General features: G+C 57.6%; 2 protein-coding genes across 6 annotated transcripts in view; one reads left to right on the top strand and one right to left on the bottom strand.

Moving 5' to 3' along the window:
• The first annotated feature begins 8,803 nt into the window (after positions 1–8,803).
• On the top strand, positions 8,804–16,187 carry PTGES2 (prostaglandin E synthase 2). Of its 2 annotated transcripts, XR_007190975.2 has the most exons (8): positions 8,804–9,104; positions 10,259–10,456; positions 11,134–11,192; positions 11,753–11,902; positions 12,174–12,374; positions 12,718–12,835; positions 13,478–14,133; positions 15,938–16,187. XR_007190975.2 is itself a non-coding variant. In XM_026514051.4 (7 exons), exons 1-7 carry the CDS (start codon positions 8,835–8,837, stop codon positions 13,598–13,600), a joined length of 1,119 nt encoding a protein of 372 aa, XP_026369836.2. In that variant the 5' UTR covers positions 8,804–8,834; the 3' UTR covers positions 13,601–16,187. The 2 variants fall into 2 exon arrangements, 1 of the variants encoding a protein (XP_026369836.2); XM_026514051.4 differs by having other exon boundaries at positions 13,478–16,187.
• A 4,532-nt stretch (positions 16,188–20,719) lies between these two features.
• The window catches only part of SLC25A25 (solute carrier family 25 member 25), a 33,123-nt gene continuing 29,528 nt past the window's right edge, over positions 20,720–24,314 (bottom strand). For 3 of the 4 annotated variants that reach the window (XM_026514049.4, XM_026514050.3, XM_026514048.3), the window contains exons 7-10: positions 23,926–24,033; positions 23,659–23,826; positions 22,938–23,088; positions 20,720–22,835 (exon numbers count right to left, since the gene is read on the bottom strand). In XM_026514049.4, the coding sequence (XP_026369834.1) occupies positions 22,651–22,835; positions 22,938–23,088; positions 23,659–23,826; positions 23,926–24,033 (612 nt within the window). In that variant the 3' untranslated portion in view covers positions 20,720–22,650. Of the gene's footprint in view, positions 23,089–23,658; positions 23,827–23,925; positions 24,034–24,314 lie in introns of all 4 variants that reach the window. The other variant, XM_057313775.1, reaches the window with a different exon arrangement.

Raw genomic sequence — 24,314 nt, 5'->3', positions numbered from 1 at the left:
CAGCGGCCTAGGCCTGGCTCCCCAGAAGTGTTTCTGTCATGGCTGATCCCAGCTTTGTCCCGGAGGGAAGCAATTTCCTCATGGGAGCCTGGTTGTCCATGGGAGGCAGTGAAGGGTCCCAGCCCCTGGTCTGAGAGCCCCCTGACCTGAGGCGGAACTGAGGGCTCACTGCCCTCAGATGTCTTCCGGGGCCTCATTGGCTCTTCTACCTGCTACAGGGGAACCAGCTCCGCTAGTCTGGGCTTTGGGTGGTGGACCCTGAGAGAAGGGACTCTGGGGGTCCTGAGATGGGGGGGTTGGGGCAGCCTCTACCTCCCTGATGCCAGAAAGCGCCCCACAGGACCCCTGCCCTCTCAGGCCTGTCAGGGTGATGAAAGAGCAGGAAGTGAGGATGAGCAAATCTTCGAGGGAATGATGTTGCCACCAAAGCCCCCCTGCCCTCTGAAGGCCCAGTGGCCACCTCTCACCCCTCTCATCCCCACTCACCCCTCTCATCCCCCGCTCACAACCCCAGGAACTCCACCCCTGCTCCTCTCTTTGACCTTAAAAGGTATCTTTGAGTTTGCAATGAGGGCTGGATAGGAGGGAGGGGGAGACTGACAGATGGAGGCCCAGTAAGGAGGGAGCAGTGCCCCTAACTAGGGAGAGGCAGTGCCTTTCTGTCACTGGACAGAATATTCTAGACTTGAAAAGTCATGAGGTAGAGTGGCCAATGCTCCTTTGCTATGAATTCATACCCCTGCTCACCTGGGTATGAAGTGAGGAGGGGTTAGGGCCAGGTCTGCAGCCTAAGAAAACCAGGGCCAGTTGCAAGAAGGGAGAAGGCCAGGCTCAGGGGCCCCTGGTTGAATCCTGGCTCCTTGAGGTTTTGTCCACCCTTGCCCACCCCACCCCTGACAGTTTTCCCCTCTGTAAAGACAGCTGCATTGCAGGTGCTGTGAGGTATTGAAAACCATAGGCCCAAAATGGATTCAATTATGCTAAGGGCCCTGCATCAGCAAGCCAAGACCTAACGCCTAACCCAACTGTCGTTTCGGCCCCCTGGTTGCCCCCACATGTAACCTTCGACCAGTCCACATGAAATTTCTGGGTCAGCACCATGAAATTTACTGAGCGACCCCTTCCATTTCCCTTAGGAGGGTGACCTTGCCTAAAACAATGGATTCTTTGATAATAGTTTCCTTTTTTCTGTTCCTTCTCTGCCTTTCCTTTTCTGCAGCTCAACAAAGCTCCATTCTGTTTGCTAGATGGGAAGCTGCCTGAATCATGAGTTATTCAATAAATCCAATTTGATGTTTTAAATTACTCAGCTGAATTTGTGTTCCCAGAGGCAAGGCACACAGGAGGGCGGTGTCTCTACCTGAGGCCATCTCGGAGCTTCTGAGCAAACCCAGTCTTCTCTTGATGCCGGCTCCAGGCTTGTCTCAGTTCCACCGGCCTTATCTGTCTGTTCTTATCTCTGTGTGGCTCGGCCTCAGCTGACAACTGGTGATGGCCGGCTCATCGCCCCATCCTTCCCGGCTGCCTCTCCCCTCTGGGGCCCAGCCCAGGAGCCGAGGGAGGGGTAAGAGTGAAGGGGACGAAGCCTGTGCACGGATTTGAGGCTCAGCAGGGTCCCAGGCATACTTCGTGGGGATCCAAGGATGGTCATGGCCACAGCCCGGGCAGAGATGAGGCCAAGCTGTGGCCAATCCCAGCCAACAAGATGTGGGTGCTGGGCTTGTTGGGGCTGGGGGGGCGGGACCAGCTGGATGGGCCCGCTGCATTGGGCCTTAGGAAGGGAGGAGTCCTGCAGGGCTTGGGGGTGGGGGTGGTCAGCTCAAGACCTACACCCACTTCATGCAAGCTGAGATTCAGCACTCTGGGACAGTGGGGGAGTTCTCCTGGCTTCCCACCACAGAGAAACACAGGTGTGGGTGACTTTTCTTTTCTGCCATCTCTCCAGAGACCCAGAGCAGGACTTGGAAGGCCCAGCCCCGGCTCTTCCCAGGAGGGACTTGGCCCCAAGGATTCTGTGTGCCGTGTCGTGGACTCACATGAGTGAGCAATGTGGCCTTCAGGGTCCCGTCTACCCTAGAGCCCTTGGAGTTGGCCAGAGTCCAAACAGAAGGTCCACACCATGGTCCCCTGAGTGCTGGGGAGATGCCCCCAGGGGAACAATCATGGCCACAGGAACTCTTGGTGTCCAGAGATGAGCCCTCCTTGGCCACTGCGGGTCCAAACACCCTGGAGGTGGAAGGCCTGCTCCTCCAGGGCCTTGGCTTGAGTTTCAAGTTTCCAGAAGCAGTGTTCCAACGCCCAGGCCCCATGTGTCATGCTAGGGCTCACCAGGGAGCCTCAAGGATCTCCTGGCTCCTGTCCCTTCCACCTGGTGGGGTCCCTGCCTATGGAAAAGCTCTGAAAGGCAGCTCCCTCCACCTCCCACAAACACCCACTGGGTTCCTCCCTCTGCAAAGGTCCTTTGGGCCCACTGGGCAGGGGGCAGCAGGCCCCCGCCATATGAGGTCCGGGCCCGGGGTTGTCTCCTCAGTCTGGCCCTCACGTACCCAGCCCAAGCATGCCTCCTAGCTGGGTGCTCCTGCCTTTCACTCTGGGGCCTGGAGTCCCATGCAGGCTAGAGGGTCCATGATGACCACAGTGGGGACTGGAGGCCCCTGCTCTGGACAGGCTCTGCAATGGGCACCAGGCATCTGGGGTGGGGGTGGGGTAGACACTGGGCTCCCGTGGAGCTGGGCAGGAGGTACGTCTGCCTGGCAGGGTCCTGGAGCTGGCCAAGACCTGGCTCCTCCCGGCTCTGCACCCTTCCTCTTGGGCTGCAGCCCCGAGCATCCCAGAAAAGAGCATCTCCATCTTGGCCACTCCTGGGTCACCCCCATGTACCCTGCCTGCCAGGCCCTTGGCTGAGCCTCTGCGGGACACCATCCAAGGTGGGCTTGTGTGAGAAGAGAGTCTGGCTCTCCCAAAAGGCTGATTCTCCTTTGTACCCCGAGAGCCCAGGACCCACCAGGAGAGTGCCCAGCCCAGGGGAGAGGGGAATGGGTTCTGGAAGGGTAAAAAGAGTAAAAATGTCTGAGAGGTACTCAGGCTCCTTCGAGGTCCTCCTGGGAGCTCAGGGGGTAGGGCTGCAGCCCTTCTGCCCCTCCCCATTCATCCCAGGTTGAGGAAGGTCAGGGTCACAGTGGCTCCTCCTCGCACTCCGTGCTCATTTCACAAGGGGTAGGGTCTGTGGCCAAACCTTTCCCTCTGGGGGGAGGGGGTCACGAGACAGGCTGTGACAGGCAAAGGACAAGGTCAGGGCCCAAAGGGAGAGCGTGTCCAGCTTCCTAAGAAGAAGGGGCCAACTTGGATCAGTGGAGAGTGGGGTGAGGGGCCAGGAGGCTGGTGCGGGGGGCGGAGGAAATGCTGAGGACATGTACCAAACCTCCGCAGAGACCAGAGGATATAGGGCACAGGTCTGGGTGCCTCTCTCTGGGCCCAGGTCCTGCAGGTCTCGGGTGGACACTGGCCTCCCCCCCAGGTCAGTGCACCTGCAAGTATCCCTCCCTTAATTGCTCAGCCGGGTCTGCTGGGACTGGACTGTCCCGTGGCTCCTTGTTCTCTGCCCATACACCTGGGTCCTTGAGTCCTGGACTGAATGCTTGTGTCATCCCCACCCCTCCAATTCCTATGTTGAAAGCTAATCCGCGATGCAGTGGTATTTGGAGGAGGGGGACTTGGGGAGGTGATTAGATAATGAGGGAGCAGCCCTCATGAATGGGATTAGTGTCTTTATAAGGGACGCTGGAGACCTCCCTCACCCCTCCCACCACGCGAGGACAGGGAGAAGGCAGCCACCTATGAACCAGGAATCGGGTGCTCACTGGACACTGAATCTGCCAGTGCCTTGACCTTGGACTTCCCAGCCTCCAGAACTGTGAGAAATAAATTAAAACAAATTTTTTTATTTGAGTATAGTTGGCACACAATGTCACATGAATTTCGGGTGTACAACAGAGTGATTCAACTTCTAGTTATGCTTCACCCCCCCCCCCAAGTGTAGCTATCTTCTGTCACGCGCAGTATCACGGACTATATTCCCTATGATGCACGTGAGAAATCAATTTCTGTTGTTTATAAGCCATTTGTCTGCGGTATCCTGTTCTAGACAGAGATAGCTGCCTCCCCACACCGCTGGATCTCACCATCCTGGGCCGCCTCCCCCCCACCCCCTGGAGACCCCTTTCTTGGGTCACGTCTTCCACCACATCCTTAGGTCCCCTGCTAAGCAGTACCCTTGACCTTCTCTCCAGAGCACCCTCTTTTACCATCTTCTGGGTAGGCTGATTATTTCCCAAATCACCAAATTGCTGCGACAAATCACCACAAACTTTTTGGCTTAACACATTCTGGGGAGCCCTGGGGGGGCTCAGTCGGTTAAGTGTCTGCCTTCGGCTCATGTCATGATCCCAGGGTCCCGGGATCGAGACTCTTCCGCCCCCCCCCCCATCCATCGGGCTCCTTGCTCAGTGGGGAGCCTGGTTCTCCCTCTCCCTCTGCCTGACACTCCCTCTGCTCTGCTTGTGCTCTGTCAAATAAATAAATAAAAGCTTACACACACACACACACACACACACACACATTCTGAAGTCCAGAAGTCAAAAACCAATTCCCTGGGCTAAAATCAAGGTGTGGGCAAGGCCACACTCCCTTCAGACGCTCTCCGTGATTGTTTCTCGCCTCTTCCAGCCTCTAGTGGCTGTTGGCATTCTTTGGCTTGTGGCCCCACTGCGCTGACATCTGCCTGTCTTCACATCCCCTTCTCCCGTGTGTGTGATCTCACTCGCCTCTCTAATGCGCACGCTCGTGATGGCTCGCACAGCCCACCCCGAGAATCTAGGATGACCGCCTCCTGTCAAAATCCCAACTCGTTTAAAAGGCTCATTAACAAGAGGCAAAGAAAGGTCAGAAAAAAGCAGAAGAAAATGAAGAGAAAGACCAACCGTTAGTTTTGAATATTTGCCTTCTACTATTAAAATACTGGTGAGCTGTGAGAATACTTTTCTTCTTCTCTTAGAAATTTGAAAACCGGGGGCGCCTGGGTGGCTCAGTCGGTTAAGCGTCTGCCTTCGGCTTGGGTCATGATCCCAAGGTCCCAGGATCAAGCTCCGCATTGGGCTCCCTGCTCTGCGGGGAGCCTGCTTCTCCCTCTAACTCTGCCTGACGATCCCCCTGCTTGTGCTCGAAGCTCTCTGTCAAATAAATCAAATCTTAAAAAAAAAAAAAAAAAATTGAAAACCGAAAGCACTCTGCATCAGATTATGAATCAGGAATTAGAATGCTGTCAATCTTCAAGAAAGGAAAAAAATCTGGGCCATACCAAGAAAAAAAATAACTTGTTTGCTTTTGAAGAGAGTAACATACACGTTTAATTTATACACTTTGAAAATCAGACATTAGTACATTAACCATGAGGATGTTTAAAAGTAGTAATAAAGACAAAAAATTTTAACTTAATCACATCTGCAAAAACTCTTTTTCCAAATAAAGTTGTATTTACAGGTTCCAGGAACTAAATCTTTCAGGGGGGCATTTTTCAGTCTGCCATAGTCCCCTGGATTCATACAGAGCCTTTCTTCCCACACCCCAGGCCCCACCTGTTGTGTGCTCCACACCACAGATCTGCTCATAAACCGACTTGGGTTCATTTCAGGAGGGGCCCAGGGCCCGGGGTGGCCTGGCCTGTGTGGCAGCCGGGCTGATCAGAGAGCTCCTAGCCTCCCCACGGAAGGGGCTTCAGAGCTCTGCTCTGTCCCGGATAGGGCACCCCGCAAGGTGCCGTCGCTGCAGTGTGGGGGCCTTGGCCTTCTCCTGGTGTCTCCTCCTTGTCCTGCCTCACGATGCTCCCCTTCTTGCACGGCTAAGGGTCCCCACAGGCTCCCAAGTACAGATCAAGTGTTCCCTTGAAAGGGGCGGGCTGTGCCGTGAGTATTAGAAGCAGGGGGACAAGGGCCTTGCCAAGTATTCAGGGGCCTTGGGGTCCTTCCCTGACCAGAGCCTCTCCCCTTCTATCTGTGAATGATCCCCAGTAGGAGCAGAGTGGGGAGGGAGCTGCTTCCTCCAGCTCCTGCCCAGGGAAGCCAATTTTAGAGTCATGGGGAAGGTGGAGGGCTGACTCTGAACCTTGGAGATTATGGACTAGAATCAGCCTATTGCCAAGAAAAGTCAAGGGGCCGGCTGGCTCAGCCCCTGCTGGAGAGCTGCCCCACAAGGGTGGGCAAGGAGGCGTGACTGGTCTTCCTGTGGTCTCCCTGTAGCCAGGGTGGATCTTGAGCAGGATCTATTTGAAAAGCAAAGCAATCTTGTGGGGCGCCTGGGTGGCTCAGGTCGCGATCTCAAGGTCCTGGGATCGAGGCCCACGTTGGGATCTCTGCTCAGTGGGGAGTCTGCTTCTCCCTCTCCCTCTCTCTCAAATGAATAAAGAAAATCTTAAAAAAAAAAAAAAAGCAGTCTTGGCTGAACAGCAGCCTGGACATTTTGAAGAGCGCTCCCTCTGCCAGACAACCAGATGTTGCGTTAAGCAGATGTTGAACACCTGGCGGGGCTCACCAGCAAGGCACATGAGGACTCGAGTGTGTGCTTTAGACTAGGGAAAGGCTGCAAAGGCATGAGCAAAGTGTCCTGAGTAAAGGGTTAGAAAAGGAACCATAAAATAAATGCAAAGAAAATAGAATGAGAACATGATGAGCAGAAATTAACAAAATAGAAACAAAGCTAAATAGGAAAATAAAGCCAAAAGCTGAGGTCCCCTGGGCATTAAGCAGGGCTCTTTGCTCAAGGCTGGCCAGAAACAGGAGGCCCCTGGCTGGAATGAAGAAAGCAGCAGTGTAGGGACCATGAGCAGAGAGCCTGCCTGAATATCCTGCCTAATCTTGACCAAGAGGACCAAAGGAAAATTCTGCCAAGTATTTTGGTAGAAGTGCTGGTCGTTGGGTTTCCATTCTGTATTTGGTAAAGGTGGAGCAGCTGCGAGGTGCTCAAGAAACCAGAGTCCCTACGGCACAAGCCTCTCTAGCCTTCAGCCTCTCCCCGTTCCCCCCAAATCCTGACACATCTCAATGCAGGAGATACTAAACATTTTTCTTGTTTTACAGTTATGTAACAGGCTGGAAAAGGTGAAAAACAGGTGATGGTTCTCTCTCCATATCCCTCCCTTCGACCTCTACCCCCACCCCCCGCAGTGCTGTGCAGGCAACAGGCTGCTCTGTAAGCAGGTCACATTCACGCAGGCTCCGGGTCACACCAGCAAAAGAGGCTGGAGATGCTGACTCAGCAGGGCGGGTTCGCCCACCCAAAAAAGCCTCCTGCTAAGTCAAGACGGCCCACCCGCCCCACCCCCTCAGGAGCCTCCGTCTCCACAGAAGCTGCAGGAGTAGCTGGAGCAAATGCCAAAAGGGCGAGCGATCCTGAAGCGGTCTCAGTTTCCCCATCTGTAAAACGGGGCCGGTTACCCGCAGTTGTCCGGTGCTGCGGTTTCCAAGGACCCACTCGCAGGTGCTCGCCCTGAACCCCCCCGCCGGCGCCTGCAGCCGCAACCCACCCAAGGACGAGGGGTGGGAGGGCTCCGCGGTCCCTTCCACGCCCCCAGCCCAGCCCCGCTTCCCCTTCCCAGGAGGGCAGCCCTGAGAAAGCAAAGGTCGCTTCAACAGCCACCCTGGGCCACCTGCTTCGTCGTCCTCGCCTTCCGCGTCCGCCTCCACCGGCATGCCCAGGTCCCCGTTGGGGCCCGACATTGCGGGCTCGGGCGCCCGAACGCGGCGACCGTCGCACTGACAGCTGGCGCCGGGCGGCGGACGGAACGTGGGGCGCGCAGAGTGGAACCGGGAGGAGGAAGGCCACCGGACAGCCGGGTCCGCCGGACGCAAGCCCCGCCCCCACTCCATCAGGCTCCGCCCACCACGCCGGAGTTCCGTCCTTACCACAGCCCAGCTCTCGCGCTCTCTCCCGCGATCGCAGCTCTGTCCCCGCCCCGCCGTCAGACTCCGCCTCTCCCCGCCCACAACCTGATCAGTCTTTGGATCTCCGCCTACTACCCGAGCCCAGCTCCTTTTTCAGCCTCCGGGAGGGGCCATTCGGGGCTGCCCGCCGAGAAGCCTAGGTGTTGGGGGCCTGGGCCCTCAGCTACGGCGAGCAAGCCCGGCAGACGGGCGGAACAGCCTGGCACCTCCACTCTGCCCATCCTGTCGCTGGACATCTGCGGGTCAGCGAGTCGGCGCCTCCGCGTACGCGAAATCTGAGACACGTGGTGTCTAAGGCCCCATGTGTGTATGGAAAATTTTATGGTTCGTGACACAGACGAAACAGTGCAGCGGCGCGGGAGGGCACAAAGATCCCGAGTCGTCGACACCAGGTGTGGTCCGGCTGTTTCCGCGGCCCTACTGGACCCGATGCTGTGACCCTTTTTCTGACGCTCTGAAGGGCTCAATCTCTTTCGATTAGTTGCATGAGATAGAAGTTAATAACCACACATTCCGGACGACGCTGGGACCCAAAGGCCATGCGGCGAGTTCCTGCATTCGCCGCCGGGTCACCACTGAGAATGGTTATAGGTCATGTTCAGAAGCCGGGCATTTAGCGACTCGCAGACATCCCAGAATGTGTTTCTGCTGCTCTGATGGGTGCGTGGAAACCGGGCGCCCGGGACGCAAGCCCAGTGCCTCCAGGGCTGTTCTTCCCCGGCTCGGCGTCAGTGTCACCCCTAGCAACCCTTCGGAGATGGAGACCCGCCCCTTTAAGGGGAACCTGAACCCCGGCCTTCTTCGTTTCGCGCGCCCGCCCGCGGCGCCGGCGGAGCGAACATGGCCCAGGCTGCGCGGACGCTGTGGCCGGTCGGGCACACTCTGGCCTGGAGGCTGGGCGGTCGCCTCCCTTCTGGACTCTCCGCTCAGAGTCGGGCCGGCTTCGCGGGAGCGGCTGGAGGTTCGGGCCCCACGGCCACCGCCCGCCAGGGGAGCCCGCGGCTGCTGGGGGCGGCGGCGCTGGCCTTGGGGGGCGTCCTGGGGCTGTACCACACCGCGCGGTGGCACCTGCGCGCCCAGGACCTCCGCGCCCAGCGCTCTGCTGCGCAGGTAAGCCCAGGCCGCACCGAGCTGCGGGTAGGAGTCCTGGGGTGAGCTCCGAACTTCGGGACTTCTGGTGGGGTCAGGTATCACCTCTTCCGTTCGTTCGTGACCTTGGATAGGTGACTTGGTTTTAAGTCTCTGACCGCTTAGCGTTCTCATCTGTGCAGTGGGGTCGCCACTAGATTTGCCTGCTAACTAGAATTGTTGTCTTGGTCTTAAGGTCGTTTTCTAATGTTTTTAGACTTTTTAATGGAAAGATTTGGAGATTACAAGAAAGGGAAAGAAAGCCTCCTTCAGAGTTGATTACTTTCCAACCATTTTGTTGTTTGGAAAGTAATAAACTTACCCTAAATCCTCCCACCGTCTTCGGATCATTAGGTCGGGTATCTGTTTATTAGTGTTAGTATTTTTAGGGAACTGATGACCTTTAGACTCCAGGCTCTGAAACAGGGAGGGGCAGGGAGGTGTCCCCTAGCCAGGTGGTGGCGCAGGTGCCCCTTTCCTGGGCTCAGGAGAACAGGGTGGTAGGAGGGGAGTGGAGTTCTCTGTATCTCTCTGCCCACCCCTGTGGTCCAGCTTCAGTGTCCCATCTGAATAGTGAGGGATGTGGACAGCCGCTGTGGATTTTAAACATGAATACGCAGCCAGCTTACCTGGGGCTCACCTGCTGAACTCACAGATCCAGGCCCGAGGCCCAGATACAACCCTCTCCCCTTGGAAATATGAGGTAGACCCCACTCTGGCAAATGCTGGGCTCTGTCCCCTCACCCAGAGGGTCCCTTGGGTTGAGAGAGTTTGCGTGGGCACTCCAAGTTGAAACAATTGCTCTCCATCTTGGGTGGCACACCTTGGGGGGTGGGTGATGTCCTCTTGGGACAGGAGGGAGAGGAGAGGTGTCTGATGTTGAACAGAGCCTGGAAGATTCATCCTACCCGTACTTCCTGTCTGTGGAGGGTGTTGTATGGGCGTCTGAGGATGGACCGTCCATTGTACAAGCCTACTCCCCACCTCCCTGTGTCTCCCTTTCTCTCTGTCACCCACCCCTGTTCCTCCTGATGTTCTCAGGGTCATCCTAGAAGACTCCCTTGGGAGAAGTTTGCTTGGGGGTGGGGCCTGGGCACCAGGCCTCAGAAGCCCCCCTCCCTCTGCTCCCCACCCAGCTCTCCCTGTCCAGCCGCCTGCAGCTGACCCTCTACCAGTACAAAACATGTCCCTTCTGCAGCAAGGTCCGCGCCTTCCTCGACTTCCACGCCCTGCCCTACCAGGTGGTAGAAGTGAACCCGGTGCGCAGGGCCGAGATCAAGTTCTCCTCCTACAGGAAGGTGCCCATCCTGCTGGCCCAGGAAGGAGAGAGCTTGGTGAGCCTCAGGGAGCAACCCCCCATGTCCTGGGTCGTCCTGGAGTACCCCGAGGCCGGCCCTGCTCCGGAACTCTGGAACAATTTGGGCTCTTTGGACCTTGCTGATGATTATGAACCAGCCAGGCCCAAGGGAGGCAGAGCGCCAGAGAGCTCAACAGTGTGAGCTCTGAAATCAGGGTGGTCCAGGCTCAAGGTGGGGCTCTGCCACTCACATGATTTGGGGCCACTTAGCCTCTCTGGGCTTGCTTCTTCATTAATCAACGGAGGGCCATACTCTCAGGTGGTAGGGAATGCTTGGCCCAGTGCTTGGCTCCTAGCATGTAGCTTCTAGAGTCCACCCTGCCCCTCAGTGCCTGGGACGCCAGGCAGGTGAGTGGGAAGGGCCCAGACCCTAGGTCCTCCCCGTACCCTCCTTCCCGTTAGCCACACTTGGGTCTCCCTTACTCAGGGCGGGCCTGGGCTGGGGGGGGCGGGGGGACTAGGTTCTGTGGGACAGAGAAAGCTCCATGGGCATCGATTTTGGGGATGAACCCCCAGCGATGGACAAACAATGCCAGGGTTCCATCCAGCCAGTTTCCTCACATGCCTGGGTGTTTATTTGAAAAGAACCCTGGTGATCCTGCTGGTGGCTCCAGGACCCACTCCCCCAATTTAAACCAACCTCTCGTCCTCCAGCAACAACTGAACGATTCCTCTGTCATCATTAGCGCTCTCAAGACCTACCTGGTGTCGGGGTAAGGAACCCCAGGGGGCGCCTGGGTGGCTCAGTTGTTAAGCTTCTGCCTTTGGCTCAGGGCGTGATCCCGGCGTTGTGGGATCGAGCGCCACATCAGGCTCCTTTGCTGGAAGCCTGTGCTTCCTCTCCCACTCCCTCTGCTTGTGTTCCCTCTCTCGCTGGCTGTCTCCCTGTGTCAAATAAATAAATAAAATCTTAAAAAAAAAAGAGGAACCCCTCAGAGGCCCAGGCTGGCCCTGCATTTCATCCCTTTTATCTCCCGGGAGGCCTCACCTGGGTTCCTGCAGGGGAGCGGGGTGGGCATTCTACTCTGAAACCCCCCTTCCTGTCCTCCGGACATCTCCCTCTGTCAGGGAAGCATTTCTGGTGTTTGCCCCAAGTCCCTCTTGCCGCAGGACCTCCTCTGACACCCACAGAGGGCGGAAAGCTTTCGTGGGTTGGTCCTGGTTCCCCTCCGGAGCTGGGTCAGGTCCGGGTAGACACCCACCCCGAGCAGGCGAGGGTTCAGCCTCCCAGGGGAGGAACTCGCTGGGGTGAGACTCTGGCTGTCTCCCAAAGGCAGCCCCTGGAAGACATCATCACCTACTATCCACCCATGAAGGCTGTGAACGACCAGGGGAAGGAGGTGACGGAATTCTGCAACAAGTACTGGCTCATGCTGGATGAGAAGGAGGCCCAGTGCATGTATGGTGGAAAGGAGGCCAGGACGTAAGTGAGGCCGGGGCAGGTCCCGGGAGCTGGCAAGGGCATGGTCTTCCCGGAGGGGGACAGGCTGAGCGAGACAGCTGTGAGAGGGGAGCAGCGTGGGAGACCAGGAGGGCTGGGGCCACGGCCAGGGCTGAGTCTCCTTCAGGAACTGCTGCTCGGGCCTCCGCTTCCCGTCCATACGCTGCGTGGTCTAAACAGCGCACCTGCTCCCTGGCCTCCCAGGCCCCGGCAGCCCGCCTGGCCTGCCCTCTGTCCCCTGTCTTGTCCACAGGGAGGAGATGAAGTGGCGGCAGTGGGCGGATGACTGGCTGGTGCACCTGATCTCCCCCAACGTGTACCGCACTCCTGCCGAGGCCCTGGCCTCCTTCGACTACATCGTCAGGGAGGGCAAGTTCGGGGCAGTGGAGGGGGCCGTGGCCAAGTACCTGGGTGCGGCGGCCATGTACTTCATCAGCAAGCGGCTCAAGAGCAGGTGACGGTGCTGGGGTGCGCGTGGGTGTGCCTGGGGGCCTGCTGTCCCCGAGGCCCTGGTCTAAGCCAGGTTGGACTCGAAGGCAGAACTCCCGATCGCCTCCGCCACCCCAGGGGAAGCAGGCTGGCCTGGGTGCCTGCTCTGTGCCTTCTTCTGTTGCTTTCTCTGTGGTCGGTTCTCTTGTGCTTCTTTGACCACGGCCTCCCTGTCTGGGGCAGACGGTAACTGAGTTTTGCAAGTGTGATGCCCCTCGGGGGAGCAGCCCCGGCCCCCTAGGCTTCCTGTTTGCCCCACCTGGGCGGAGGGTTGGAGTTCCCCGGTGGACTTCCCGCTTCCCCACCAGGCACCACCTCCAGGATGACGTTCGCGAGGACCTCTATGAGGCTGCCAACAAGTGGGTAGCGGCCGTGGGTAAAGACCGGCCCTTCCTGGGGGGCCAGAAGCCGAACCTGGCCGATCTGGTGAGTCTGGCGGTGTCAGGGTGGCCCAGACTTGAGGGGCCTGTCTGGGTAGCGGAACCTACATGTAGGCGATACCTACATCTCCCAGTTCTCCCGCTCTGGAGGCACCTGGCTCCTTCCAAGGAACTGTCTTCATTCACGTCACAGGGTCAGGGGAGGGGCTGGCTTCAGGCCCAGCTGGATCCAGGGGCCCAAGTGGTATTATCAGGGCTCAGCCTCACCTGTTGCATCTCAACCCCTTGGAGTCGCTTGCACCCAGCGAAAGTCCTGGGACAGTGTCTTGTTGGTCTGGCTTGAATGCCAAGCCTTGAAGCAGCCCTTCAAGCCGGGGTAGAATATGTTGGTCTCCAGGTCTGGGTCTTAGAGCTGGGTAGTGGGGTCCCCTCTCCAAATCTCAGGACCTGAGAGTGGGCCAGGACGTTTTCCCAAAGGAAATTCTGGAGGTGGGATTTGTTGTCCAGATAGGGGGTGTGGGTGCAGGGCAGGCAAAACCTACAGAAATCCCACAGACTTCACTCAAAGCCCCAAGTGCAAACTTGGCCGTGTAGTGAGCCCTCTCAGGGAGGGGAGGTGACGGGCTCCAGGGCACACGACCGGTGGAGGACCGGGCAGGTCTGGACCCCCCTCTGTACCCTCCCGCAGGCAGTATACGGCGTGCTGCGCGTGATGGAGGGCCTGGAGGCTTTCGACGACCTGATGCATCACAGCCGCATCCAGCCCTGGTACCTGCGGATGGAGAAAGCCATTGCTGAGGCCCCCCAGTGACCTGAGTGTCCCGGGAGGGGTGGGAGACCGCAAAAGACGCCAGCTGCCGGGGACAGGCCCGCTGGGTCGGCATTGGATGCTGTGCAGTGGGGGACGGGGTGGTTCTGCCTCTCACCCTCCCCCACCCCTCCAGCGCCCTCCCTTCTAGCACTGGATGCCTGCTGAGGCCCTGGGACGCTGGGGGACAAAAGCCAGGCCTGATTTCTGTTCACAGCACCCCTGAGGGGCACAGAAGGCTACCCCTCAGCCCCAGGTGGCCGACCCACCCCGACCCCCTGTCCTGGGCCTCCCTGCACTTCAGCTGTTCTCTGGGACTCTCCGTGGCCTGCTCTGTCCACACCCTGGGGGTGGGAGTGGGGTCAGGCTCCTGCCCTGGACTGGGGAAGTAGGAATAGTCTGGTTTACGAAGGATTGGTTTCATCCCTGCTGCTCCTGGTTCCGGCTCTTCCCAAGCGCCCCTGGGACGGTGTGTCATGTTCGCAATAAAGGAAGGGTTTGCTGCTGCCGTGGTGCGGTGCTGCGTGTGACTGCTGGTGAGCCAAGGCTTCAGAACGAGGCCGCGCCCGGCCCGGGCGGTGACGACTGTTTGTCCAGTGCTTCCTGGGTGTCAGGCCTGGGGTGAAGGACACCCCCACAGGATAACAGCAGGGAGGCCTGAGATGTCCCAGGGTGCGGGCCCAGTGCTGCCCCTCACTGGCTGTGGGACGCTGGGCAGTGACGCCCTCTCTGAGTCTCCATGTCCTCATCTGCCAAATGGGCATAATGATAGCCTCCACCTCAAGGGGAAACGGGGAGGGTTTGAGCATGAGAAGCGGGTCAAGTGTGGAGAAGGACGCCCAGCTCAGAGCAGGGGCTGGAGTGGCTCCAGTCCTGCTCTGCACGCCAGGGGAGCAGGGTTCCGGAACCTCCGAAGCAGGTGGGCACCCGGACCTCAGCGCCAGGCCTGGGTAGGGGACTCTGGAATAGGGAATAGTCAGCTCTGGGAGCTGGGCAGGGGGGGGCTATGAGTGGAGCCCCGTTCCGAGCAGAGCACCCAGGGCCGGGGGGGCCCCGTTCCCCCCATTCCCATAGATGAAGAGCACAGCGGCCTCTGGAGGCCTGACAGGTGGCCAGGGGGCTGAACTCCTCTCTGGGCCATCCCATTCGCCCAGACCTCTCCGGAGAGTCTGACATTTTTATTTTCTTTATTAATTTTTTAAAAAGATTTTATTTATTTAACACAGATAGAGACAGCCAGCGAGAGAGGGAACACAAGCAGGGGGAGTGGGAGAGGAAGAAGCAGGCTCATAGCGGAGGAGCCTGATGTGGGGCTCGATCCCATAACGCTGGGATCATGCCCTGAGCCAAAGGCAGACGCTTAACTGCTGTGCCACCCAGGCGCCCCTCTTTATTAATTTTTTTAAAACCTAAAAATAATTCATGCTCCTTGTGATGGCAAACATTCAATAAGGCAGAGGCCCGGTGAGCACTCTGGAGGCCAACAGCCTAAGGTTCGGAAGCAGTGGCCTCCGTGTCTCCCGCAGAGCTGGTCTGCCACCTGCTTGTTCTCCTTCCAGTCACGGGCTTCTGTCCGCGTCGGCACATGTCACGCCGGCTCGCTCTTCACGGCTGCAGTGTCCGGGGCACGGATGCACCGCAGCCCACGGCCCGGCCAGGGGCAGCACCAGCGTGTCCAGAATGCTGTTCTTCTGCAGTCAGGCCTTAAGTCCAGACAGGCCTCTACTCCAGAGACCTGGGGTGGCCTGTGGATCCCAGAGCCCGCCTCAGCAGGATAGGAACCGGGCCACAGGTCAAGCCAAGGCCACCATGGGACACCGACTGAGCGTGCTTCTTTCACTGATTATCCCAGGGGATAATCCTGCCTCAGTTTCCTCAGATGTTCCTGGGCCAGCCCCTGGGTGTATTTTCCCATAACCACTAGAGGGCAGTAGAGAATGCAAAATAAGGGCTTATGCTGCCACCTTGTGACCATCTTCAAAATTGCATCTTGCATTTGCGCATCGGTAAAATGGGTTTAGCAGGTAGGGGTCTGAAAATGGACAGGCAGGAAAAGGCACACCTCTCGTAGGAAAGGGCCCCAAGACAGGAACCTTATGCTCAGATCAGGGCATGTGCCTGTGGTTGATGGCGGTGGAAGGCCGGAGGTGGGAACCCCGCCAATACCTGCTGTGACCTTGGGCAAGCCCTTGGAAGTCAGTTAACCTTCACGGGCTGGCGTGGTCAGAGATGGAAAGACCGCACAGAGTCGATGTGCACAGTTGACATGTGATGGGCGTTTTATGCAGCCGGTGGGGTCTGCTGTCCTCAGAACACACTCCCTGCTCTGTTCCCAACCAGGATTCCAAAGCTCACGGTCAAGAGCTCCAGGAAGCAAGAAGAGAGGAGTCGTGAGAACAGCAAATCCTTCTGCCCTGGGAGTCAGGGAGGTCTCCCTGGGGAGGGCAAGCCACCGCTGGGGCTTCGAGAATCCGGAGGATTCCGGTTTGCTTTTTTCTGTGTGTTAGATTGTCCAATTTGAAAATTTCACTGTGATTATGCACATAATGAATGTTTATTGTACCTGAATAAAACTTTCAGGTAAGCAAAAGGATGATGCCAATTATTTACAGTCCCACCGACCTAGAGATAGGACCGCTTACAAATTTTTGGAATACAGCCTTCTAGATTATTTTTTATGCAGCTTACATAGAGTGCATATATGTGTGTGTGTATATATGTATCTTTATAAATAATAAACATATATACGTCAGTTAAATGGCAGTCATATGGCAGGCGTTGTTTTAAGCACTCTGCATATTTTACCTTGTTTAATCTTTGCAACCCCAACCCCATTTTGCAAATGAGCACACGGTCATCAGAGAAGTGAAGTGAATCGCCCGGTGTTCAGATCCCACCTCTGCCACTTAGCCAGACCTCCTGGCTCCAGAATTTGGAGTGTTAACATAGTGTCTTATTGCTCCCCGCTCGCTCTCTAGGTAAGTTTTTCCTTTTTTCTAAGTAAAAGTTTAGATTGTGAACATACACCAGATCGGCACCTGTTCTTACCAGTTCCCATGACTGTGTGTTTTCCTCAGTAGCCAAGTCCCCTCGGATGACTCTTCCCTGCTTTACTTCACCAGCCGAATGGGAAGGATTTTGATGGGGAGAAGTGTCTACTGGGGAACAGGGTCTGCAATGGGGGAGTGGCCTGGTGGATTGGCCCCCCAAAATGTCCAGGTCTTACTCCCCGGAACCTGTGACTGTTAGCTCAGTGGTCAAGGGCATTTGTAGATGTGATTAAATGAACGATTTTGACATGAAGGGATTTTCCTGGATTGTCCAGGTGGGGGCCTCAATGTAACGTAATCGCAACCCCGGGGTGCCTGGGTGGCTCAGTCGGTTGCTGCCTTCAGCTCAGGTCATGATCCTGGGGTTCTGGGATCGAGCCCCGTGTCTGGCTCCCTGCTCAGCGGGGAGCCTGCTTCTCCCTCTCCAACCCCCCCCCCCCCCGCTCATGCTCTCTCTCAAATAAATAAATAAAATCTTTAAAAAAACCAAACCCGACATAATCACAATCCCTTGTAAGAGGGAGGTGTGACTCCAGAAGAGAAGATGAGAAGCAGTGGCTGGGGGGATTCGAGAAAGGGCCAAGGGAAGGCTAATGCCTCCAGAACCCAGAGGGGTAAGTCCCTTGTCCTGTCTGTAGTTTCCTCCTCTGGAAAGCGAGGGGTGGGGCTGGGCTCTTGGGTACAGAGGGGGTGCCTGCCCTGGCCAGCAAGGGCGGAGCCTGCCCCCTCTCTCAACAGCATCCCCAGCTGCTCTGGGGAGATAAGGGGTCCTGTGGATGACTCACAAAGGGGTGGCTGGCGCCTGCCCCGGCCAGCTGCCGTTCCAGGAAGCAGCGAGCAGGAAGTGCAGGTCTGTCTACGCGCCTCGGCGGTCAGGCCTCAGGTTACTCGTGCTTGGTTCTTGCCTGGCCTACCCCCTTGTAGCCGGCCCAGGCCAGTCTCTCCAGCCACCATGTGGGCCTCACTGGTCTGCTCCGGCTTCCTCCTCGGCCCCAGAAGCCAGGGACCAAGGTTCACCGCTGAGCAGCGGGCCCAAAACGCAGGTGCTCCCCTCTCCCTTCCCCTACATTCCAACCTGCTCCGACCAGTGAGATCGGGATTGGGGGCGGCCGGCTGGGAGCCAAGGTTGAGAACATGGCTTCAGAGTCAACAAAGCTGCTTTGCATCTCAGTTCAACATTTACTTAGCCTTTGTATGAACCCGGACAAGTCCCTTCGCCCTCTGAGCTGTCGGGAAGGTACTGTGCCCATCTTGTTCATGAGGAGACTGAGGCTCAGAGAGGCATGAGATTTGCCCAGGATCATAACAGCCAAGTGCCAGGATCCAAGCACAGGCCTGCCCAATGCTTGCCAGCCTCTCTGTGGCCCCCCGGCCAGGAGGGTAACCGGAAACGGGTGCCACCTGCCTGAGGCGAGGCAAAGAGCTCCTGCTCCTGGGTCAAAGTCCTCACAGGTGGGTCGAAGCATGGTCCCTGCCTCCTGGGCCTCCTGCCGGGGGGGGGGGGGGCAGCCCCAACAAAGCCCAGGGGTCTGCTGACATGCATTTCAAGCATTTCTTCTTCTTCTTCTTTTTTTTTTTTTTTTAAGATTTTATTTTTAAGTCATCTCTTCACCCCATCGTGGAGCTCGAACTCACTACCCGGAGATCAAGAGTCACGGGCTCCATCCACCGAGCCAGCCAGGTGCCCCTCCTTCCAACTTTCTAACAGGCCTCCCAGGCAAGTCTTATTCTTGTCTAATGGATAAACAGGGTCAGAGAGGTGGTGTGACTTGCCCAAGGCCACAGTGGGGCAGGGATTTCCGGTGTCCCAGGCCCAGTGTCAATCCATGGAAAGTCAGACAGGCTTTCTGCAGCTCCCACGTCCCCCGTTCCCTAGACTGCTCCAGGCTCTCCGGCTCTGACCTCACAGGAGGCGGCTGGACGCCACCTGCACAGACCTGAGTGCCTGAGAGGGCCCCACAGAGCTTGGCTTCCTGGAGGAGGAGGATGGGGGTGCTGCGGGGGCTTGAGTGCCGGCCGCCCACTCAGATGGGCCAGGGGCTAGGCCTGAGCCCATCCCATCCTGGGTCTTGAAACTCTACACTATTCCCTGTATCCCCCCACCCCCCCAAAGTGCCAGCTGGTCGCAAACCCCAACCCGAGGGGAGGCTCTTCTCAGCCGGGATGAAGGAAGAGCAGAGCTAAGGGAGTGTGTTTGTTCCCCATTGCAGCTGTAACTAGCACAGACGCAGTGACTTAACCAATACGAAATTACTATCTTATTACAGTTCCGGCGGTCAGACGCCTGACATGCGTCCTGCTAGGCTAAAATCAGGGCGTCGGCAGGGCCGTGCTCCTCCTGGAAGCTCTCGGTGGAGTCTCTATTCCTCATCTCTTCCAGCTCCTAGGGGCCGTCCACATTCCTTGACTTGCGGCCCCTTCCTCCGTCTTCAGAGCCAGTGACCTCGGGCTGGCTCCTTCCCGTGCCTTCTCCCTGGCTCTCCCCGCTTCGTCTCCCCCCACTGAAGGACCCATGTGATTACATGGAACTCACCGGGATAATCCAGGATAATCTCCCTATTTTAAGGTTAGCAAGCTTCATTGCCCCGTGCCATGCAACCTAATTCACAGGTTCTGGGGATTAGGACAGGGACCTCTTTGGGAGGGGGCGTAACTCTGCCAGCCATACTGTGGATCTTTCGGTTGGGAGAGCAGGCTCAGGGTAAAGGGGTCCACTGGCCAAAACCCCAAGATCGTTGGGAAATGGTTTCTGCCTGTGACCCTGGCAATGCACAACGGGAGCAGGCGGCGTATTCCGTTTCCCCGGGACCGCTGTTAACAAATCATCGCAAACTTAGATGGCCCCAAAGAACAAAAATCCATTCTCGCATCGTTCAGGAGGCCCAGAGTCTGGAATCCAGGTGTTGGTGGCGTTGGGTCCCTCCAGACAATCTGAGGGAGAAACTTCTTACCACTCCCCTTGCCTTGGGCAGCCGCCTGCAACCCTTGGCGTTTCTTGGCTTATACATGCATGCCTTGTGGTCACGTGGCCTTTTCCCCGTCTCTCTCCTCTGGGCATGTCTGTCCAAAGTCCCGTTCTAGGACACCATTCATTGGACTTAGGGCTCACTGTAATCCAGTGCGACCTAGTTTTAACTTGATTACATCTGCAAAAGCCCTATTTCCAAGTGAAGTAACATTCTGAGATTCCCGGGGGGCGTGAGTTTTGAGGGGCTGCTATTCGACCCAGTACAAGTGGTTATATACCAGTTTCAAAGCTGGGCACACTTCTGGGCCTCCCTATAGCCTCTGAACGCCACAGTGCCCTGGTGGGTTCCCCAAGCTGCTTCCTCGTATCCCCTGCTACCCCGACCCGTGGTACCTGGCGCTATCGGGGGACACAGTGTAGATATTTAATGAAAACGGAACCCCACACTGTCTTAAGTGCTGGAGATACACCCCAAAGGTGTCCCTGCCCCAGAGGATTCACCTTCCCTTGGGGAGACAGGCAGAAAGGAAATCAAGAATGCCAGGTGGGGGGCACCTGGGTGGCTCAGTTGGTTGGGTGTCTGCCTTCGGCTCAGGTCATGATCCCAGGGTCCTGGGATGGAGTCCCGGATCGAGCTCCTCGTTCATCGGGGTGTCTGTTTCTCTCTCCCTCTGCACTTCACCTGGCTTGTGCGCTCTTGCTCTCTCTCAAATAAATAAAATCTTTAAAAAGAAAAAAAAAGAATGCCAGGCGGGGTCCTGCAACCTCGCTAAGTGTGCACGTGTGCACCGGTGAGGCTGGGGAGGGGCGGCCCGGGAAGGGACAGCACAGAATGTCTGCAGAGCGTCAGGGGTAGGGAGAGATCAGCTCCGCCCAAGACAGACTCAATCAGAGGAGGGCTGAGAAGAACCATTGGGCTCACAACTCAGGGCTCTGCTGTCCTGGGTAGAGCACCCCAAATCCTACAAATACCTACTTTTGAGAGGGAGTGGCTCTGAGAAGCCCAGAGGAGCTAGCTTTCTCATTTTTTCTGCTGACAAACACGGATTCATCTTCTAACACGCCCCCCCCCAAGCCCATATCAGAAAAATCACGGCTCTGTCATTAGCTTTGAAACAATTTTATTAGAAGGCTGTTTTAAATGACAACTTCCAATTCTTTCTTAATTTGCTTTTTCACAAATTCCAGTTATCGCTAGATTTATATAGAACAATAATTTTTGCATTGATCTTTGCATCCTATTTGAATTGTCCTCACCAGGCCATTCTGGTGGAACGGAAGAGCGGCCGCGAGTCGCAAGTTGACCAGCATTGCTGAGCAGGGGTGGCACCAGCGGCAGGGGGGACCTGGGAGGGAGGCTGCTTCACAGGTAGGGGCGGGATGCTGGCCGCCCTCTCCTGGAGCCCCCACCCCAAACTCACAGTGATACCCCCCTCAGCGCCTTGTCATTCGGAAGGATGAAATGAAGAGATCCTCCCAGCCCAAGAAATGATTTGGACTTCCATCTTCAATGCAACTGAGATTTCTGCCACTCTTCCTGCTCTCTATCGAACCCTCAGATCCTAAGGCTTCCTGGGTGTGAGCCCTGTCCTGACCTGCCCAAGGTCATCTCCCCCTGACCAGGGCCCCTCCCCCCCTGACCTTTTATCTGTCGCCAGTTCCGAGGAATTTCTTTGGACAGACTTGACGTCAGTGTGGCCAGTGGCGGGAAAGGTCACTCTCACGGCCCCTCCTTCCTCTCCCCACCCGGCCTGGAGGGTGTTAGGAAGGTACAATCAACCATGAACATAAATATGAATACAAAATGAACTTGAAAATGACAGGCTATTAATTAAACAAATCTATAAAAATAGTTAGGACATAACTCTGTTCAAATAAATACGAAATAAATAGGCTCCAAGCAGTGTGACACCCGGATCAGTGGAATGTGAGGCTGGTCCCACTTTGCCCCGACTGGGATTGGACACGAATCCCCAGGGGCTCAGAAACAGACTTTAATGCAGTCGGCCAGGCTCTCTACCCCCTTTGTCTTCCCCCTGGAAGCACAGAACTTACACATTTGTCCAGCTTGTCCTTCTGAACCAAACCCTTTGCCCAAAGACACATAATTAAGGCCTTGAACACCTTCTCCTTCTCTCGTTAGGGTGTGCAGTCGCGGGGCAGCGGCTGCCCTTCCCACAGCTCCGTGATGCCCGTGCCCTGCTCTCATTCCTGAGCGGGGACAGGGAGCTGTTCTGAGCCGGCGCCAGTCCTGACAAAATCTGGGGCCAGCTCAGAGCACCTAGACACCCCCAGCGGCAGGGGCAGCAAGGCCTTCCGTGTTGCGGGAGCCAGCACTTGCCTTCCGTGAAGCCATGCACCGGGACGCCAGGCGGCCAATGGAGGGGCTTGGCCCTGCCCCCCGCATGCACACGCACATCTGGGTGCCCATCTGTTGGGGCGCTCGGAAGCCAACAGCAGGGCTCAGATGAGGGTGAGCACAGAAGCCAGACTCTTCCCTCTCCCCGGCATAACCTAGCCAGAGGGGACCCCGTAGGTCAGGAAGCTAGGGCGTGAGGCCCCCACAGACCAAGGGGAGAGGAGTGGGCGCTAACATGGGGAGAGGCCTGGCGGCGCTCCTCCTACCATATTAACACAGCAGCGAGGAAGGAAGCGAGGCGGGCACGGGGTAGACGCCCTGCAGGCCAGAGGGCAGGGCCTGCGGCTGGTGGTCTGGCTGCGAGATGGAAGAACGAAGCCGGCTCTGGGCCCCGCAGTCCGGCAGACACCGTGGGAAATGTCCCGTCCCCGTGCGCGCGTGCCCGTGTCCTGCTGGCCCCTGGAACGGACGTGCTGGCCGGCCAGGGTCAGCAGGACACACGCAGTGGGCCTGCCGGGCCTTCCCCCACTCCCTTGCAGGTGCATCCCAGGCTTTTCACAGCTTGGCTTCAGTCAGCTTAGTGTTGGCACATTCACAGAATGGATGGCTACACATCCCGGGGCCGCGGGCCCAGGATTGGCGAGTCCGCCGGGCGAGGCGGCGCTGCCCCGTCCCGTCACCGCGACTGCACGCCCAGGGTGACCTTCAGGTTCTCGTACACCACGTAGCTGATGCTCACAGCCGGGATCACCTTCATGAAGTTGGGGGCCAGCCCCCGATACAGGCCAAAGGCCCCCTCGGTCCGCAGGATCTGTCTGAAGAGGCTGCTCATGGTCACCTCCGGGGCGCCCTCAATGGAGGCTGTCGTGAGAGAGGTGCCCATCAGGGGTTTGCCGGCTCCTCCCTGGAGCCCACCTGCCTGGGGAGATGGGCCCCTGGGGACCGGCCCAGAACCAGCATTACCTTGGGCCTGCATCCGGGTCCTGACCAGGGCCAGTGGGTAGCTGGCCAGCTGGCCACAGGTGCTGGACATGGTGCCGCAGGCCAGGAGCACGAACACGCCAGGGTCCGCGCTGTTTACCGCGTAGCGCTGTAGCCAGGCGTTCTTGAGCGTCTGGAAGGGGGAAGGGGGACAGGGATGAGCCAAAGTGCCGGTGAGCCCCAGAAAGAGCTTATGAGGCAAGAAGAGACAGGGGTCTGGGGGTGGGGGCACAGTTACTGGATCGCACAGGAGGCATTTCCTTGTCACATGGGATCCTCGAGGCTACGGTAACCCGATTCCCTTGGCCTGCCTGCCCTTTGTTTCTGCTGTCACTGGGAATTCCCGGAGAGGACAGGGAGTGGGCATGAGGCAAGGGCAACACCCCCTTCCCCACCCAGAGAGCCTGACTTCTGTGGTCTGAAGTCTGCTGGGGGCCCAGGGAGCTCTCCTAGCACAGCAGTCTGGTGATCTGCCCCCGAGTCCCTGAGGGTGCAGAACCTGGGGGCTGCCGGGGCAGGCAGAGTGACAGGAGACCCCGGCAGAGAACAGAGGAGCGTGGAAGGAGATACCGTTTGTTTCTTGTTGCAGCCATCCCCTCCCCCCCGTGTCTATCAGGGAGTGAGAACAAGCGGGGGCCTGGCTAGGAGGGGTTTCTGAATCTCTGCTACCGGGTCAAGGGTCCCGAGCCCGCTAGGACCTCACCTCGTAGACGGCTAGGTCTATCCCGGCGTAGGGGATGATCCCCAGCATGTTGGGAACATAGCCTTTGTAGAAGGCGGCCACCCCCTCTCTGGCCAGGATCTTCCTGGCACAGTCCAGCATGCCCGAGTACTGGCCTGTCTTGCGCAGGGCCATCCGGGTCTTCAGAACCTGGAGAACCCAAAAGGAGAGACGGGAGCATGAGCACGGACCACTCGTCCCCCTCAGCCCCGTGTGCACTGCCCGCGCTAGGACCGAGGCGGCCCTCACCTCCATAGGATAGATGCTGCTCTGGGCGATGGCCCCTGCCAAGGACCCTGCCACAAGTCTCTCATGAATCCTCAGAGTCTCCTGGTCACTGCCTACGAGGCGCTTGATCTAGAACAGAGAGCAAATGAACAGATATACCCCAGAGACCAGCACAGCTGCCGCTGCCCCAGGGTTCCTCCCGGAGCCAAGACCCGGTGTCCCTGGCACATCCGACACTGCCCAGAAATAGAAGGAACTGGCCCACACTGTGGCTGGCAGCAGACTGGGGGCTGGACCCAGCCGCCTGCCTCGCCTTGTTGTCCCCTGGGTACAGTGACCGGCTCTAGCTTCCAGGGCCTTAGCAGGACAGGGACCTTGGCCCGGGGAAGCTCAGGAAGCAGCTGACGACA

This window comes from Ursus arctos, unplaced genomic scaffold (genome assembly GCF_023065955.2).
Source record: "Ursus arctos isolate Adak ecotype North America unplaced genomic scaffold, UrsArc2.0 scaffold_18, whole genome shotgun sequence".
Classification (NCBI taxonomy): domain Eukaryota; kingdom Metazoa; phylum Chordata; class Mammalia; order Carnivora; family Ursidae; genus Ursus; species Ursus arctos.
The sequence above is the reverse complement of the archived record's forward strand: the minus strand, read 5'-3'. Positions and strand labels throughout refer to the sequence as shown.

Bases quoted from the DNA above. Each gene is read 5' to 3' on its own strand.
- PTGES2 (XM_026514051.4), top strand. From the start codon at position 8,835: ATGGCCCAGGCTGCGCGGACGCTGTGGCCGGTCGGGCACACTCTGGCC. The intron at 9,105-10,258 runs GTAAGCCCAGGC...CTCCCCACCCAG, and splicing joins CCCAGCGCTCTGCTGCGCAG to CTCTCCCTGTCCAGCCGCCT. The intron at 10,457-11,133 runs GTGAGCCTCAGG...CTCGTCCTCCAG, and splicing joins CCCAGGAAGGAGAGAGCTTG to CAACAACTGAACGATTCCTC.